This window comes from Lepisosteus oculatus, chromosome 9 (assembly GCF_040954835.1).
Source record: "Lepisosteus oculatus isolate fLepOcu1 chromosome 9, fLepOcu1.hap2, whole genome shotgun sequence".
Taxonomy (NCBI): domain Eukaryota; kingdom Metazoa; phylum Chordata; class Actinopteri; order Semionotiformes; family Lepisosteidae; genus Lepisosteus; species Lepisosteus oculatus.
Window position 1 is genome coordinate 45,378,994 of NC_090704.1, and position 17,889 is coordinate 45,396,882.

General features: G+C 51.6%; 1 protein-coding gene across 3 annotated transcripts in view; it reads left to right on the forward strand.

The window, feature by feature from the left end:
* The window catches only part of ube2o (ubiquitin-conjugating enzyme E2O), a 27,557-nt gene continuing 9,668 nt past the window's right edge, over positions 1-17,889 (forward strand). The window contains exons 1-10 of one of the 3 annotated variants that reach the window (XM_015356260.2): positions 1-555; positions 12,156-12,215; positions 12,337-12,447; positions 13,101-13,198; positions 13,884-13,947; positions 14,633-14,776; positions 15,774-15,883; positions 16,438-16,588; positions 16,683-16,785; positions 17,067-17,418. In XM_015356260.2, coding sequence (XP_015211746.1) covers positions 130-555; positions 12,156-12,215; positions 12,337-12,447; positions 13,101-13,198; positions 13,884-13,947; positions 14,633-14,776; positions 15,774-15,883; positions 16,438-16,588; positions 16,683-16,785; positions 17,067-17,418 — 1,619 coding nt within the window. In that variant the 5' untranslated portion in view covers positions 1-129. Of the gene's footprint in view, positions 556-880; positions 1,045-9,176; positions 9,517-12,155; positions 12,216-12,336; positions 12,448-13,100; positions 13,199-13,883; positions 13,948-14,632; positions 14,777-15,773; positions 15,884-16,437; positions 16,589-16,682; positions 16,786-17,066; positions 17,419-17,889 lie in introns of those variants that run through there. The other 2 variants (XM_015356261.2, XM_069194613.1) reach the window with 2 other exon arrangements.

Sequence of the window (17,889 nt, forward strand, 5' to 3'; positions counted from 1 at the left end):
TGCGTGTCGACGTAAACACGTGTGGTCCCTGGTTACAGATTTCTCTTTCTCTTTTCTCATCCTCCACTCCCCCCCCCCTCTCGCCTCTCTCTCTCTCTCATCACCCAGTCCCTGATTACGGCGATAGTGATGGCGGACCCCGCAGCGGCAGGGGTAGCGACGGCAGCTGCTGCTGCTGCATCTCCATCTCCCACCCCGGCCCTCTCTCCCGCAGGCAGCCCGGGCTCCGACCCGCCCTCCCAGGCTCTCTCGCCCTCGGCAGGCGGCTCCCAGCGGCTGCTCTTCTCCCACGACCTGGTCTCCGGCCGGTACCGAGGCTCGGTCCGGTTCGGCCTGGTCAGGCTGATCCACGGCGAGGAGGACTTCGACTCCGACTCGGATGTTGGAGACGGGGGAGGAGGAGGAGGCGGCGGCGGGGACGGCGGCGGGGGTGTAGCCGGCAGCTCAGACACGGAGAGCGGGGCGGCGGACACCCGGGCCCGGCCTCTGGGAAGAGGCTATGTCCGGGTGCAGTGGTACCCCGAAGGAGGCAAGCAAGACATCCGAGAAACCAAGGTAATCCTCAGCGCAGTGACAGCAGTGAGCCACAGTGGGCTTGTTTCACATTAGAGGTTATTGTCCGTGTCATGTCGCCTTCTTAGCTAGCGGTCCAGTCGCAAGTGCATTAACTAGTTTGAGCAAAGGGGAGGTTGGGTGTGCGCGGCACGAACTGTGCTAGTTTTATTTATTTTTAATGAATGGAGAGGTGAAGGGAGGCTACCTGCGGCTGTAGCTATGCAGCTGTGACACACACACACACGCACAGGAGCTCCTGCGAGGCGAGGCGAGGCGAGGCGAGACGTTTCCGCCTTGCGGAGATTTTGAATGAAAAAGGAAGGAGTCGGACCCGCTGCGCCCGGGCTCGGAAATGCCAACCTGTAACGCAGCCCGCCCAGACGCACCGGCGGCTTGAGGCTCGGTTCGGGAAGATCGCAGAGCGTGGTGCGGTCCACCCAGGAGGGCTGAAGTTCGCGGACGCGTCCAGTTCACAGTCGCATAGGAGAGGTGCGAGAAGGACCGGACGCTTTCAGACCTCAGGCGGTGCGGGGTTTCGATATCGCAGTGTGTGCTTGGCCTGCGGATCACGGGCCTGGAACAATAACGCTTTCATTGACCGAAACCGTTATAAAAAAAAACACAAATACCGCTCTGCCCGATATATATATATACACACGGTGCACGGAGCGGTGCAAAAGCGCAGCGAGACGCATGGTCGTGCCGTAGCGAGAAAAGGATCTCTTCTGCACCCCTTCCAGCAGAACAATAGTAAGAAACGAGGCGGCGAGTTCAGGGGTGTCTTTGATAGCGCTGAATGCCGTAATATTGACAAGTAAACTGCTCTGCTGCAGGGGAGAGGCAGGCCAGGCAGCACCAACTAATGGTTTTCAGAAAACAACCACCACCAGCACACCAAGGAATGAAACTGGGCCCAGCTTTGTATTATTCCTGGGGGGGGGGCTTTGTTTCCTACAGTGACTCTCTCCTGACTCCAGTCCCTGGTGCCACTCTTGCTTTGAGAACGGAGGCTGTGTTCAGTGGAAGGCCGGGCCCTCAGACTCGGTTCCCAGAGGGCCTGGTGTCATCTGTTTTCTCTTTCCAGCCCAAGAGCAGTCAATTCAACTTTTAACCTAATTATTTTCTTATTTGGACGTACCTGGGTGTTTGCGATGATCCTAAACGCGCACTTCACTGGAGGCACAGGTAACTGCAAGCCCCAGTGTTCAGCTGGAGCCAAACCCAGACGACTCCAGGCCCCGCAGGCACTGGGCTGGAGCCCCTGGTGTGAGGGGGTCTTGGTTGGTGTTGTTGCAGGCCTGTCTTGGGCTTATTGGGAGAGGCCTAGACTATGTGCCTTATCTCTGCCCTGAAGCTTGAGTGAGCGTTAGCAAGCTTGAGCCTGCTGCATGTTCATGGTCCACGTTAGGATGGACTCCCATGTGTACACGATTCCTTATACCTTTGTTCACTTAGCATCTGAACGGCTCTGTGGGGCCGAGCGCCTCGCTCCCCTTTCGGTTGAGAGTAGCTGGGGATGTTAACGGCGCTGTTTGCCGGGCTCTTTCTCGCCTGGGCCGTACTGGTAAAGGCTGTACAAGTCATCATTGTACAAAACAAAAGCAGCACAGGCAGTGCAGTGTTTGGCTTGCTGCTGAAGTGATAGATGCTTTATTGTCCGCTGCTGTGGAAGTTTGTCTTTGGCTTCTCCCACAGAAGCACAAAACATAAGAGTCTCGTAAAATCACATGGAATCACAGCAGCAGTATGATGCATAAGTACTCGGATAAATTAATAGGTAGAGGGAGGAGAGCCTTTCCATAATTTTATTGCAGAGGAGACATAGGACTTCTTATAAATGGTTTTTATTTGTTCCTTGCCGTTCTGAGAGCTGTATTATGACACCGGATGGGCGCTGCAAAACTGCATTAGTGCTTCTCCCTTCCAAGGCCCTGTTGCAGTTGTCGGCCTCTAATGTTACGCCTCGCTGCAGCGATTTCAGATTTCAGGGCGCTCGTGCTGCGGTAGAGGCCAGCAGGCCAAGCGAGCAAGCGCCCCTGTGTCTCGTGTTCAGAGACCAGGGCCCCTCTGCAGTCCGGCCCACGCTGCTGGACGTGACGCAGAAGTGGACAGGCACAAGCAGGCTGTTCCTCTTGGTGTTGAGGGAGTCCTTTCTCACTTAGAGGGTGCGCTGGTGGGAATGAATTCCTGGTGGCTTTTAAAACCTTTGAGTTGGCAGTACGACTGATACGACTAATGTGTTGTTGTTGTTTTTTTTTTTCCTCCAAAGACTTTGACGTTTTTCCCAGCACACACACCCCGTGTGGGGAAATCGGAGGTGAACGGTTTCTGTCCGCTGAAGGGCGCTTGTGGAGACCAAGGCCTGCCAGGACACAGTGTGGGACCCCTCTGGAAACACACATCTGGGGACTAGGGTTTGAGGGCTGACGGCCACCTCTCTTGACAGATCCTTAACACTCCCACCCCCCACCCAGGTGTCTCCAGTCTCGTGAAGAATTCATTAGATTTGTTTAGCGTCTCCAGACGTGGCTTTAATGTGCCTGTGTCTTGATAGCTGTGTCGTCAGTTTTCCCAGTCACGTGAACTCTCCTGGAGAGATTCCCCAGGGTGGCACGCAGACGGAGTTTATTACAGTCCTCCTCACACTTGGGCTGTCGTTTGTGATTCTGCGCAGGTGCATTTTCGTGTAGGGTACTTAAGAGCTTCAAGTTTGTCCTCGCCATCCTGTCTTCCTGACTGGCGTTATCAGAGAGCCGCGCTTGAAAGGAAACACTCGTCTCCTTGTCTGAACTCGTACTTACTGGGAGTTTGGTCAGTAAACAGGACACCACTTTAAACACCAGTTAATAACGCAAGGCTCTTACAGTGAGTCATATTTTCTAATTGCACTGTTTTATTTCCACAATTTTTCCCTTTTAATTTTTTTTAAACCTGACAGATTCCTTGATCTTTTTGAGCTGATCCGAGAAACATCCCTTTCTGGGATGCTTCCCTGAAAAATGTGTGGCTGACACTATCTCCTGGCCGTGCGACTGCAACTCCAGCAGTGAGACAGGAAAGTGTGGAAATAGTACTGCTTAAACTAACAAGTCCCACATTCTCCGTGTAGCTGAGCGCTGTCACATTTTTCCTTTGCATGTTAATATGTGATCGGTGTGTACGTACAAATCTGTCAGTTAGCTGCGTTGTTACCCAAAGTGCTCCATGGATTGAATACGTTCATATTATTGCATCTTTCTGATGTTTTTTATGTGCTGGTTTAAAAAGGTTGCGTGGCGATGTGAAAATAGATGGCCTAATTGAAAGATGGATTTCAGGGCAAAGCTTTTTTTTTGGTTTGTTTTGGAAGAACACGCCACGGATCGCCCTGACGCTCATTCTAGTTCTGCATTGCCGTCTTTTGGAATGTGGTGACGGGACTGGCACATGGCTCACACTCACTTTGTAAGACTCAGATCTGTGTGTGGGACTTGAAAAGGAGAGCTGGCCCCTGTCTCCCCGTGGAAGCTGTCATGCAGTGAGTAAGCACTTTGCAGGTGTTGTGCACCGGTGTTTGAGCAACTGATGCTTAACCACGCCTCCGTCTTTCGGATCTTTTAAGTATGGGCGTTCATCCTTCTCCATTTCTGTCTCGGACCGAACGCCTGTGGTTTCCTTCTTCTCTTTCCGGATCCTTGTGCAGAATCCGAAGCCCCCTCATCCCCAGGTGATGCGTCTGTTTCACGGAAATACTTCTTAAAAAGAAAGCATATGGAAAACGCCATGCTAGACGTGCAGTGAAGTAGCTCGCTAAATAACGTGAATGTTGCATTCATGCAGCATGAGCGCAGCCCTCTTCTTCCTCCTGCTGTAAAGCTGGACATGTAGAATGAGCATTATGAAATGTACAGCTTGCCTCCAGGCTGTTGTTGGAGCAGAATATTCCTAAAATAGTGCTACACAGAAACAGAATTTCTGCAGAAACGGGCTTTCTCTCCGAGTGGTGAGTGTTACCCTGTATGAGCTCAGTTCTTGCAAGGTGGGGCCTCTTGTTTTGTCTGATAGAGCTGTAAGCAAGGTGCCGCGGGGCTCCACTGTATTGACTGCCTGCTGGAGTCTTGGAGGGGGGAGGTGCTGATCGCAGAGCACAGGAAGCGCCAGTTCGATCTCTCTCGTTAAGCTCGCGTCTCCCGCACAGCGCAGGCCAGGGAGGCAGGGCTGCCGGGAACTGGGAGGCTCATCTAGTCCCTGTCCTTTGGGGTGGCCGTTAATTACAAGGAGCAGCAGAGAGCAGGGCTGGCTGGTCACTTTGCTGCTGAGTGAGACGGGCCAGATGGCTCATATGCTAATGAACGCTTTTCATTCCTGGTAATTAACGGACCCTGTGACATCTTCTTGCGCCTTCCCACCTCGCCCTTCTCGTCCTGGAGCTTCATGCGCGGCGATTATGCTAGCGTTGCTCCTCGAAGTCGGCGCTCCGCAGGTGATCTTGCCGGCAGGCGGGGGAGGTGGTCCTGTTGGGAATCGCGTGGCACCGAGATGCGTTGGGACAGAATTAGATTCCTCAGGTGGCCCCCGCGAGATGAGTCAGGTCGGATGTGTTAGCTGCCTCACTTAGCGTTCTCAGTCTGCCCAGAATTAAGGGTGCTTTTTAAATTGTCCCCGGTAATTTGGCGCAGGGAGGGCGGTGTCAAGTTAAGATTGATGTAGCCCGATGTGGAAAACGTTCTTGGAGGAAAAATGGCTTCCAGCTCGTTGAGAGTGTTTTCTCTTCCAATGCCTGCCCAAAGAAATAGGTTTTACCTGGGCTTGGGGTGAAGACTGCATCTGTTAGCCATGCAGCATCCTGAGCAGCCTTTGTAGTGTCTCGCACATCTGGTCACTGGTAACATATTCATCTATGAATCTTCTCAGGCTGCTCCTTTAAACCAGGGAGCCTCCACTCCTGGAGGGCTGGTGCGTCTGCAGGTTTTCTCCAACTCTTGAAAGCAGGAGTAGCTGAAGAGCTGGGGGGTCAAGATCAGATGAGCTGGCAAGAAACTCCATGGACACAGTGACTCTACTGGGCCTGACTGGACACCCCTGCCTTAAAAGCAGCCGACAGCCGCAGTCCCATTACTCTCTGCCTGAAGCAGGGCTTTCCTGGTTTAAGTCCTGAATCGGCTTCTCAAGAGTATCCACCATCTCTTCTGTTTTTGGTTCAAGATGCCGAACCCCCAAGTTGATATTTCCTTAAACTTTCCTACCTCAAGATTCTGTTCCAGTGCTCTGGTTACACATGGTACACATGGGGTCTGAAACCCCAGGAGCGCCAAAATGCGTTCCGGTTTTCATTACAGCCGAGCTCTGACGGACTTAATTGGATCAATCAGCTGTTTAATTGGGTGTTGTTAAACCTAGGTGACTGCTGCTCTGCAAGACCAGAGTTGCAGTCCCCTGGAGATGTGTTTTACAGGTCATTGTTAAAGATGGAACACAGAGGAATGTGTTGTAAAGATTCTTGTTGGCTTGACGTAGTTGGTTGCTATGCGCTGTAGTGATTGGAAGTATAGTGCTGTCTGGTTGAGGCTAAGTACAGATCGCAGTTTCTGGAATATATTATACAGGCAATTGATAAACACAAACCCTGTGAGATGTTGAACACTATTGTAGCTGGCTTTGTAATTAAAGTGCTGTCTGAATCTTTTCCAACGTCCTAATTACCTTTATTCTGTATTCTGAACAGAATGGGTTCCCATTTCTCTCATTTTTACTGAGAGTGTATTTTATTTCAGTGTTGTCTATAGGCACGCGACTGTCAGTAAATGATTTTCTTTGTAGTTCATAAATGAAAAGGAGCACTTTAATGTTTCTAAGATGTCTAAATAGGGAAAGGAACTGATGGTGAACCAGAACAGGAGACTAACACTGTTCGATGTGTTGGAAGTGCTGCATGTGTTAGGATAAGAAAAGTGGTGATGACTAGGTGTGCTATTATTACTTTATCCACTTTACCCTATTGCAGGGGGCGCTCACCAGTAGGGGTGTAACCCCGGCGTCCTGGCCGAATTTCCCATTGGCCCTTACCCATCGTCTCTGAACGGGCTTCACCAATCTACTCTCCTCCCCATTGGGAGCTGGTGTGTGGAGAAGGTACTGGTGCGCTATGGCTGCCGTCACGCCATCCAGGTGGGGCTGCACACTGGCGGTGGTGGAGGGGATCCCCATTACCTGGGCTATATAAGTGTAAGCTATTATTATTATTATTATTATTATTATTATTATTATTATTATTATTATCCATTTCCTTAATAAACAGCCAGACTGCAGGCTTGAGATTTCGGCTTTCTGATGTAGACCCCTGTCTGAAACAGGCTGTGGCTGTGGTGCAGTATTGTGTAGTGGGGGTGCTGGCATGGTGCGGAAATTGCTCGGCGTGAAGCCAGCAGGTCCTGCTTCAGACTGCTCTTCGCAGGGCTGATTCGTGGCCGAGGCCGAGCAGATGGCGTTCTTGAAAGTGCGCAGGGATGTGGCTGTGCCCGGCATGCATTTCTCGTGAGACGCTGGGGCCGGTGACGTGGCGAAGAGCCATTTCCGCTCCACTTCCAGGGGAAATATCAGGTGTTTCTTAATGGGTTCCAGGGAGCAGGATAGGAGCTCTGGAGCTGCAGGTTTTGTGCGTCTCCGTCTCCTGGCTTTCAGTGGTGGAGCAGTAAAGACGCCTCTCCAGTTCAGCTTGTTACAGCTGTTAACCGTTTATACAGCGACTCGGGTCTTCCCAGGTGTAGAACAGCTGTTCACCTTTGGGGCCCCTGAACTACAGATACTGCACAATGGTGCTAAAAGTTACCTGGTGATGTAGAACTTGCTTAACCTTTAGCCCAAGAAAAATTAAAACAGGGAATGACTTGAAATTCTTTATAATTCTGTAGCTTGTATTCCACCTAACCTAATCCGTCGATTTAAACAGCCACACGTCTTATGGACCCTATCAATGTAGGCCTGGAATAAATAAATAAAATCATTTTCAGCCCATCTGTCAATCTCTAGTTACAAACTACTTCTCCTCCTCCTCTTCTTCAGATTGGCTCTGCTTTCTCTGCCCCAGGGGGAAACAGTCCTTCATCAAGCAGCGAGTCTGCTGCTCACAGGTGGTGAGTGGGCAGTAGACTGAATTTCTCCTGAGCCTGGGACGATTTTATTTTTATCTTGGGTTGTGCTTTTTTGAAGGTTTGAGCAGGAAGCTGACACCTCAGTAACCAGTCTGAGAAACTGGGACTGCGGTTCCCCCTTTCAGTTCTGGGTGGGCGTCCGCTGTCTGTGGCAGGGCGATTCATCATGGTCCTGGCGCTGCTGTGGGGGGGGGTTCAGAACCTCTCGTTTACCTTGCGTGATTCTGGGCAGCGAGCGCAATTCTGGCGTCTGTTGTGCATGACATGATGGTAGGTATGACCGCAGGGAACGGGACAAAGGATTTGTCTTGATTTGCTGTACGTCGTTTAGCCAGCCAGCCAGTCCGTATGCACTGGGAGGGTCTGAGCGCACTCCTCTGAGCTCACAGCCCCTGGCTGACGGGGTGTCTCCAGTTGAGCTGGGGCGACAAGTCGGGGGCGAGCTCCCGTCTCTCTGAAAAGGGGGAAGCCAGCAGCGGGACATCTCGTCTCCGCAAGAGCCGGAAGAGGTTTTCCTTCTCTCTTTCCGTGCGGACGTGAGAGAGCCGGCTGGCTTTTGCAGGACTTGCCTGAGCGCGGTTGACAAGCGAGCCAACAACAACAAAAAAAGGAAGAGAGAAACCTGCTTTGTTTGTCCCCATGTTCCCTGAAACGGGCCCTTTCTTATGGGCTCGTGTCCCCCGGCATGGCTCCGCTCTTCCAGAAAAACCCGGGCTCAGGCCGATGAATGACCGGCTCGCTCGCGGCAGGCTGGGGCTCGGCTGCTGTCATTGTTCAGGCTGTGTGCTCAGCAGAGCTGGGGGGGGGGGTCTGCAGAGGTGCAGAGAATGGGGGTGGCCAGGATCTGAATGGAGCTCAGCAATGCGGGCAGGTACTGCATTCAGTTAAAGGGGATCAATGCCATTCAGTTCACTGAAGCCGATTCATGTGCAGTGCTCTACACGGGCTTAAAATCTGATCTGTTGATCAGTGCGATTCTTTTTTTTACCCCAGTGTTCTTAGAGATGAGAAGAGGTGTTGCATTATTTATATTCATTCCATTATTGACATCTTTTTTTCTGATCACTGATGTGTCAAGGTTTTTTTTGCCATTAGACAGTATAAGAGGCATTCAGCAGTAACCCTGAAGAAGTGTAAGTCCTGGGAGATTCCAGTGAGCACAGGCTGTGGCACAGCTGTGACTGGAAGCTTGATTTTCCCCCCATCTCCATTTCAATTAGAAGAATTGTTAATCAAGTGAATCGCTAGCATGAAGAAATGTTTCTTCTTCTTCCTTACAGGCCCTGTACAACACAAAAGGGTGAGATGGGGAGAGCTGCTTTTGGAAGGCAGAAAATGGAACTATGTTTGAAATGTTTAATATTGAAAATGCCACAAATAGCCGATGCTGGTTTGGGGTATCTCATCAAAAGGGATAGCCTTTAGAGTCTCCTTTTTTTTGCCACAGTTAGAAGGAGCAAAAACTTGTCGCGTGTTGCGCGGCCTGAGCTCTCCGAGGGAAACTGAAAGCTGGGAGCAGAGCATCCTTCAGAAAACTCGGTGTCTCATTTATTTTGCATGACCTTCCCCTGGTTCAGCCCGGGGTCTTTCAGCAGACTGGAAATAAAGACCGTGACAGGAGCAGGTTTTATGTAAAATATCGTAGCAGGGCAGTGTAGTGTATGCTTGCAGCATTATTGATTGAATTTTCCTCCCCGGCTCTGGGGAATAGCTTTGCAGTCCAGACAGAGCCTGCAAACGTGGCCTGATTGAAGAAAATGTGCACAGCGACATCTTAAGCTCAGGGAGAGACTGACAGAAAAGAAGAGCACCATTATAAGGGATATAACAAGTAAGATCCGTTCGCCCAATCTGTACAGAATATCTACGTACTTACTCTGATTTGCTTTTTCAAAATGATAGAACAAAAACACATCCTTTGAATTGTCCTTTTTTTCATCTATTAAATGCACACTTCCCCGTGTTGTGGAGGGTGGGAGGGTTGGGGCATTCTGCCAATACTCATTAAAAAGCATGGGTGTTGATTCTTGGTTAAGAAGACACCGCTTATTGAAAACGCGTGACTCAGTCATTCGGTGGTTTCCTGGCTCGGCTCAGGCCTTGCACGCTCTGTGAATTTATTGTCCATTTGTTCACTAAGGTGAATTTATAGTTCTTCATCTCCAGGCACCGCGCACACTGATATCTAAAGACCAACTTTGCAATGAGTGTAACTGTTCCTATAGATGTATAGCTTCATTTCTAGGACAACAGTGTATGTAGATGCTTCTGTTCTCACTGGGGAATATTGTACTGAAAGGGCTAGAACTCCTGTAGTTCCTCACCCGTAGTGAACTTGAAACTGGTGTTTTCAAGGCACTAGTGCTGATTAAGGATGTTTAAGGGCCCTAGTGATTAATATATGTGCAAAGGAGCGTTTGTGACGCAGCTTTGTTTCTTGTTGGAACCAAAGAATGCCTGGAGACTGTATCTGAAGGGTGAGCAGAACGCAGGGTTTCCCCCCAAAGTTAGAAACGCCCCTGATCCCTTATCACCGAGCCCCATCTCGAGCCAGAGTCCAAGCAAGTCACTGCCCATGGGACAGCAGTGGAATAAAATAAATCTCCTCCTGGTGTTACTTTTTCAGGTTCCTGTTCTGTTGTGAAGGTTTTTTTTGCTTTGTAGTACATCTGCCGGCCTCAGTGGGAAATTAGTACATAGAGGTACGCAAAAAGTTTCATTAGTTTTCCCTGTGTACTGTAGCTAGGAGATTTATTTGACCAAAATTGCGCAGGAAAGGGTCTCCTAATGCACATCTTCCCATTGGGCATTCTCTACAGTTCCAGGTGATTTTCTCCCTCTCGGTGCAGGTGTCCTTGCCTTCCCTCCCTCGTTATTGGAAACCAAGCAGCACTAGATGTATTAATTAAACTGGGCTAATTGCTCCTAGTCATTCACTTGAGCTGCCAGCTGTCATCTCCCTTTGAGCATGAGCTCGTGAGCAAGATGCTGAATGGCAGATGTGGAGCTTTGTAACGATCGCAGGAGTGCCAGGTAAACGAGCTCTGATATGACAGTGCTCGTATGAGCAGTGTCGGAGATGTCAATTAAATATTAATCTGAACACGCACGACATTCTGCGATGTGCCCCAAGATGCACGACGTCATCATGCCTGCAATTGATTTGTGAGTTTTTATTTATTTTTAATATAATGACAGTGGCAGTGCAAGAAATATAGTGGGTGGACACTGCAGGCATTGCTCAATAATGTACAACAGTAGCAACCAAACTGCCTTGATGCTTGAATGGAAGAGTAGTCCTGCAATTTCTTACTGTGGTGTTCTGTAGTAGTCCCCAGCTCCAATCCAGTTAGTCCTGCATGTCACCTGTATGATTTGTTTAAAGACTGGGGACACTTACAGCTCAGAAAGCAATGTGTTGAATTGAGGAAAATCTCGGTTTTGATGCTTGAGAGGTCTTTAGGTTATTGTTCCTGATATGTAGATTACTTCATTTGACCTGCTTGGTTCATAACCATTAAATGCTGCAAGTCTTTTAAAACTGATGATTAAATGCTTTCTTGCAAAGCTTGGTAAATCTGGGGTCCCAAAGACCCACAGCCCAATATGATTTCAGGACCTCAGTTAATATTCAGTCCACACTGAATGGGTGCTCTTAAAGGTTACCGTCTCACAGGCCTTAGGGTGTGGTCGGGCAAGGAGTGGAGATCCTGCTGTTCTCTTCCATCCGAGTGCTCGGGACAGAACTGGAGATCTCCAGGGATGAGCGGTCTGTCTGGGGTAGGGTTGGCGCTAGTTCTACAGGTCTGTGCTCTAATAGAACAGCAAACCGTTGTCAGGACCTTCCTGTCAGCTCAGAAGTCTACGCAGTGATCTTGTATTATTTAATTTCAGTGGTGCTGCAGGCTGCAGTGTGGTATAGCTTACGCTTAGTGAGGGTACCATTTGCATTTAATACTTAAAAGGGCACTGGAGCTTGTCTGCTGCTCTTTGTAATACATTATTAATGCCGATCCTAGGGTGCCTGGAGTCCAGAATTGATCATGTGCATTGTTGCCTTTCGGAGGTGAGAGAGAGGCCCATTTGCGGATAATGAAAAGGCTCCTGGATTACACATTCATCCTCGCACACCAAGATGAGTCACGGCTTGCAGAGCCGGCTCTGGCACGTTAACAGGGCTGTGTTCCAGCGCTCCGGACTCGTGCGGTCTGTGTTGATGGGAAGCGAGGAGCTGGGATCGGCGAGGCTGCCAGCCAGCAGCTGGGGCACGTACTGCGGAGACTCTTGTGTAAACCTGCAGTGACTGGAGAGCAGGCTGCTGTGGGGATTTCTACCTTCAGCTCCTTGCTGGCATGAGGGTGTCTGTAGCTGCTGAAGTAAACTAGTGGCTGATGGGTCGTGTGTGCCAGGGATGTTCCTTGGGTGATGACAGGGTTACTAACACGTTTCTTTTTTTTTAAAATCTTCTAGCTAAAGCTTGAAGATCGATCAATCGTGCCTAGAGATATCGTCCGTCACATGAGCCCCACTGTGAGTTCCTGTCCCCGTTTCTCGAATATCTGGGTGGATGTGTGTGCGTGCGCGTGTGTGTGTGTGTCCGGTGTGACCACTAGGGGGAGCAGCAGTAACGCCCCTTCGCCTGTGTGCGCAGGACAGCCAGTGTGGGACGGTGGTCGACGTCAACATTGAATGTGCTGTGAAGCTCGTCGGGACCAACTGTGTGCTGTACCCGGTCAACAGCAGGGACCTGCAGCACATCTGGGTGAGTGGATCCTGCGAACCCCTCCCTCATGTCTCTGGCAGGTGCCATCCCCCCCCTCCAGCCCCCTGTCTCTGCTCTGGCTCCTGGCAGTGCGAGATGCCAGCGGACAAGCCCGTTAGGCCCTGTTTTTTGCGGGCATGAAGGGAGCCGGTCTGCCTTAGCCAGGTGAATCGGAGTGGAGACATGGAGCTGGACTGCGGCCTGGACGCCCCCCGGGTGGCTGTGCTGAGCCGATTGGGAGGGTGAGGCTGGGATAGGTCTAGCAAAGTGCTCTTGGCTTCCGGTGGCCACTGGGCCTCTCCCCCCTCCTCACAGGTCGAACCAGAGCCTTCCTGCACGTCTGTGTAGGGCTCCTGGCGGGTCAGGTCAGGGGGCCGCCTGCACTTCTTCAGCCTGCCAGTGGGGGTCGCTGTGAGCCAAGGCACAAAGGCACAGTTGGCAGTTCTAGATCGAGCAGGCATTCGATAAAAGAGCTAAATGTTAAATCGGGGGAAAGTCAAGTGTTAAATCTTACAGAGGTAAAATGTTTAACAGGGATTACCAGACCCCCTTTAGAGTTCCTATGCTGTTTTAATGTCACTGCTGTCAGTTTTAGACCTTTCCTGGTTTCTGCATCTCTGTACAGTTGCATCTTTGTTGGTTTTTGATTTCAGTCTTTCATGTATGGGGACTACATAGCCTACGATTTCTGGCTGGGGAAAGTCTACGATCTGACTAACCACATTATTCTAAAGCTGTCCAATGGAGCCAGGTACCTCTTTATGCTTTTGTTCGTCTTCCCCCCCTTCAGCTGTCTGCTTGTGCTGGAAACCAGCTCCGACGTACAGACATGAGCTGTATGAGCAGCAGGTTTAGATCAGCTCATCGTCGGGGCAGTGCTCAAGCACAGTCAGTCCTTTAGCTGAGTTACTGGATTGAATCTGAAGATTTCAGATCGAGTCTGAAAGAGCCCAGAGCTTCGCTCAGTCTGCCCCCTTGAACTCCTGAAATGCACATGTAAGTGCAGCAATAACTTGGCTCTTAAATTAATCTGAATTGCTGGGCTCAATAGGTGTTCTGCATATTTAAAAGAGCGGTTATTGTTAGGTGTGTATATATACACTTATCATATACAGTATGTTCTTGTTCTTTATAAAATTGTGAATAACACTGCTGGAGATGGCAGCCGTATGTGCAAATGACTGGACTCTCAAAACCCCATACAGTACAGAAACCTGATCTCTTTAGTCTCAGTGGTACGTATTCAAAAGCTGCAGCTTGTCTGAAATCCGTATCTTCGCAGCCAGGAGCCTCAGTTGAGGATTCTAGCAAATGAGTGTATAGCATATAACCTCCAGGTCCTCATGCAAATTGGCCTGTATCCAACTGTTGGTTTTGCTTCAGTAGCGCTGTGCTGGACGTGCGACAACAGCCCTTGTGTCCTGTTTCTCCTGCAGGTGCTCGATGAGTGTGGAGGACGGAGCGAAACTGTACGACGTGTGCCCCCATGTCAGTGACTCGGTGAGCTCTGCGCTGGTGTAACATGCACTGCAATCTGTTCGCCTGCAGGAGCTGCTCTGGTATCGCTCTGTAAGCGCTCCTGTGGCCAGCTGGCCTGCTCTTGCTCTAGAGGTCACAGATGACCACGATGGAGCAGAAAACGTCATTTTCCAAAATGATGTTGCAGGACCGGTCCTCAATTTCCTGCCTGAGGAGGACTTTATTTTTAGTTCGTTACGCGTCCATTCCCCGCTGCAGAGAGGAGCTGCGCTGTTTTTCACCAAACCAGTTTCAAAAGCTGTTGCTCTGGAAATGGCTTGCACTTTTTTAGGCAGGTCTGTGCTGTTTTGAATCGTTATTGAGTTGACATTACCATATTTAAAAACGTTCTGTGCTCCATTATGTCCAATTAATTGTGACCAAACCGTACTGCAACGACCGACGACTGCTTTGTATGTAAATAGAATGCCCACATTTCCTCCTCCCTGCCCCTCTCGGGTGGTAGGGATTCCTCTCTGCCAGGAGCGTGTGATCCCACCTGGATGGGCTGCCTGTCCAAGGCAGGGTGTCCTCACACACCAGGCTGTACAGGAACCATTTAGGGAGGCTGATAAACGAGCTGCAGGTGATGCACTTGGCAGTACGTCACCGTGGCGCACAGCACCATGAAAGCATTCTTTCCCTCTCTCCTCTCCGCTGCTGCCAGGGCCTGTTCTTCGACGAGGCCTATGGCTTTTACCCGGGGCAGGTGCTGATCGGGCCCTCCAAGGTGTTCTCCAGCGTGCAGTGGCTATCGGGGGTCAAGCCCGTCCTCAGCAAGAAGAGCAAGTTCCGGGTGGTGGTGGAAGAGGTACGAGCCCGGGGAAACTCCAGCCCCAGCCCCCCTCTCCTGGCGGAGAACCTCGTGGAACGCCGGGGCGAATCCCAGAGCCCTCGCGGTGATCCCGTCGCCACGCGGAGAGGGGTTTGGTGGAGCACGATGCCACTTTAGCCTTCCCAGCACAGACTTTCTTTGCAAACTTTTCCTTCACTGTTTTAATTTAGTAAAACATGCATTAGCGTTTCCTCCGTCTTTGGAAATGTCACGTTTTCATCCTTATGCCCATGAAATTGCCACCTTGCTGCTGCAGGCAGACTTAAATTCATGTGTACCCGCCTCTGATATATCGCACGTCCTTCTGTGTAGTTCTTGATGTGCTGTATATGTAGACATTGATATATTTTGCCGTTCCTTTTGGCATCCCGGACACAGACCAGAATGCTAGTGTGTGAGAGCGAGTTAACGCAGAGTTTAGGATGCTGACGGTCGCCAAGGGGCTGAAACCCCTGGTCGCTGACCGCGGGGAGTCCAGTGCGTTGTGGATTCTCTGTGGGCCGCGAGGTGGAGTAGCGCCCAGGCCTCACCCCTGCTGGAGTCTGGAGTGTTAGCACAGCAGTGAGGTGGAACCTGGTGTCGGGTAATTGCAGCAGGGCATCTCGCAGGGTAGAGGAGACCTGGGGATGAAACTGCAACGTGCTGGATAGCGCTCGACTGCAGCCTGACTTCTGGGTCACTGTTTCTCACAGCTGGCAGTCGTCCGAGGATCTTGGCCCTTTCAGGGGTTCTGTCCCATTGCACTCCGAATCTTTTGCTTCCCCTGGGTCAAAGGTGTGTGCCATGATGAGAGCTGCTCGTCCCTTCCTGACCACCTGCAGGGTGAACGTGTGACAGTGCAGGCTGATCACCTTCATCTCGGGGGCAGGAGCTCCGGTGGCCCCCCCTGCAGATGGCATTGTGTACTCGCCTGCTTGCCCCCTGCCCCCCTTCGGTATTGAGAAGATGTTGTTTTCTCCTCCCTGGTCTGCAGGTCCAGGTGGTGGAGCTGAAAGTGACTTGGATCACCAAGAGTTTCTGCCCCAAGGGCACGGACAGCGTCTACCCGCCCCCTTCGACCATCACGCAGGAGAACCTGTGCAGGTACCGTCTGTCGAGAAGCAGGGCTGGCGTCGCTGTGCCAACATCCCTGCTTTTCACCACCCCAGGAAACTGAGTCGTTCGTTCGCACTTCTGAAAGAATTGAGTTAAACCAGTTTGTTTTTCACTTAGTTGCCTCTAATGCTGCACCTTGGCATGCATAGATTGTTTCTTGCGGCCAATCCTGATCAACTGCTGTTGTGTTTGTATGTTTCTGCCCATTCTGTCATGCAGGAGCTGTTCTTTTTTTTTTTTTTCCTCTTAAGAAGGTTAACCATAACCCATGTAACAGAGGAGCAGCTGAATCTGAAACGGCTGGTCAATTGAGATATGTCATGCAAGGAAATGGACTGTTTTTTTTTTGTTGTGTAGGCTGGAGGGATGCATTATTGCGTGCTTTTAATTTATTTTGGGAAGCACTTTGGCTGCTTCCAAAGCACCACAGAAATTGCCCGGTGAATAGATGGCTGAGCGCCCCGAGCCCCGCTCCGCAGCCCAGTGGGAGTGGAGGCGAGGGGAGTGTTCATGCAGCCCCGGGCGTGTTCCTCTTGTCCTAGAGTGAAGCGGCTAGGCTACTACGACCACACCCAGAGGCAGCTGGGGGAGCGGGCGCTGTACGTCTTCCCTGCCAAGGGGGAATCCACGCAGATCACCTGTGAGGGGCCGGAGGGCGTGCCCGTGCTGCCGGAAGGCTCCGTTGCTAAAAAGGTGCGTTTTGGCTGCATCTGCACGGAGTCTGTTTCTCCCTCCTCCTCCTCCTCCTCTTTATCCGCAAGCCATTTTGTGCGTCTCCTGCCCCCAGGTGAAACGGCTGCTGAGGAAGGAGATGGGGAAGAAGTCCGTGGACGCTGGCGAGGCGCAGGGATCCGGCGAGCAGCAGGCGGAGAAGGCGGCCGACCGGGCAGGTACATCCTGAGCCGTTCATGGCCGGAGGAGGGCACGGGGGCGTGGTGAAAGAGCAGGGGAAGGGCCGGCGCTGGCGAGGGAGCCAGCTGGGCCTTTGTTCGCTCCGCCAGTCAGTAAATCTAGAGAGAGGCCGCGTTGCGAGGCTGCAGGCTCGACCCGCGCTCCGTTCGTTGGTGCAGGGTAGTCTTGGTGTCTGTGCATTCCAGTATGGCTGTCAGCAGGGGCCCCATAGGCTCCTCCCTCCCGTAACCTCCTGGGCCCTCTTGCTTGCTCCTGCCAGGAGAGAAGCAGCCAGTGGCCGAGGGGGGACCAGGGGAGCCCCAGCCGGAGCAGAGCCGCCCCAATAACGGGCCGGTGGCGCCGGGCACGGGACGGGCCAGAGAGGCGCGGGAGGGGCCGGTGGTGCCGGAGCTGTGGGTGGAGTCGGGGGAGCAGGACGCCGACGACGAGGCGGCGGACGACACGGACGAGACCAGCTCCGTGACCTCGTCGGCCAGCTCCACCGCGTCCTCGCAGAGCGGCGGCGGGGGCCCCAACCGCAAGAAGAGCATCCCCCTCTCGATCCGCAACCTCAAGAGGAAGCACAAGAAGAAGAGGACCAAGTTCTCCCGCGAGTTCAGGCCCGGGGACAGGTGCGTTCTGGTGGGCAGACAGGTGGGCTAAACCAGCAAACGGCACATTTTTCGTTTCTGTCTGTATTTGCTTAGCAGGGGCCCCTGCCCAGGGGATGTATATGGTCCTTCCAGTAAAGAGCAAGTAAAAGGTTTGTTCCATGCTGAAAGGAGAAGAATGGAAATGCAACGTTTCTCCCAAAGAAGGCTCCACAGCTGAAAAGGTTGTGTTTCCTTTCTTCTCCTTTCAGCATAGAACAAACCTTTTACCTGCTCCTTTGCAGCCTATGCATGCTGACGCAGCTCCCTACTTGAACTACTTTGCCCTTCCAATAAGCAGGCATGGCACCTGCTAAGGAACAGGCGAAGGTTTTTCCCATTTGGAAAAGACCCAGCGTTTCGGCTGTGGAGCCCTCTGCGGGTGTGAGGGAGAGAGGGAAACGGGCAGTTGATAAAGCAGGGGAGAACACAAGACAGGATAGTGGGGAGCAG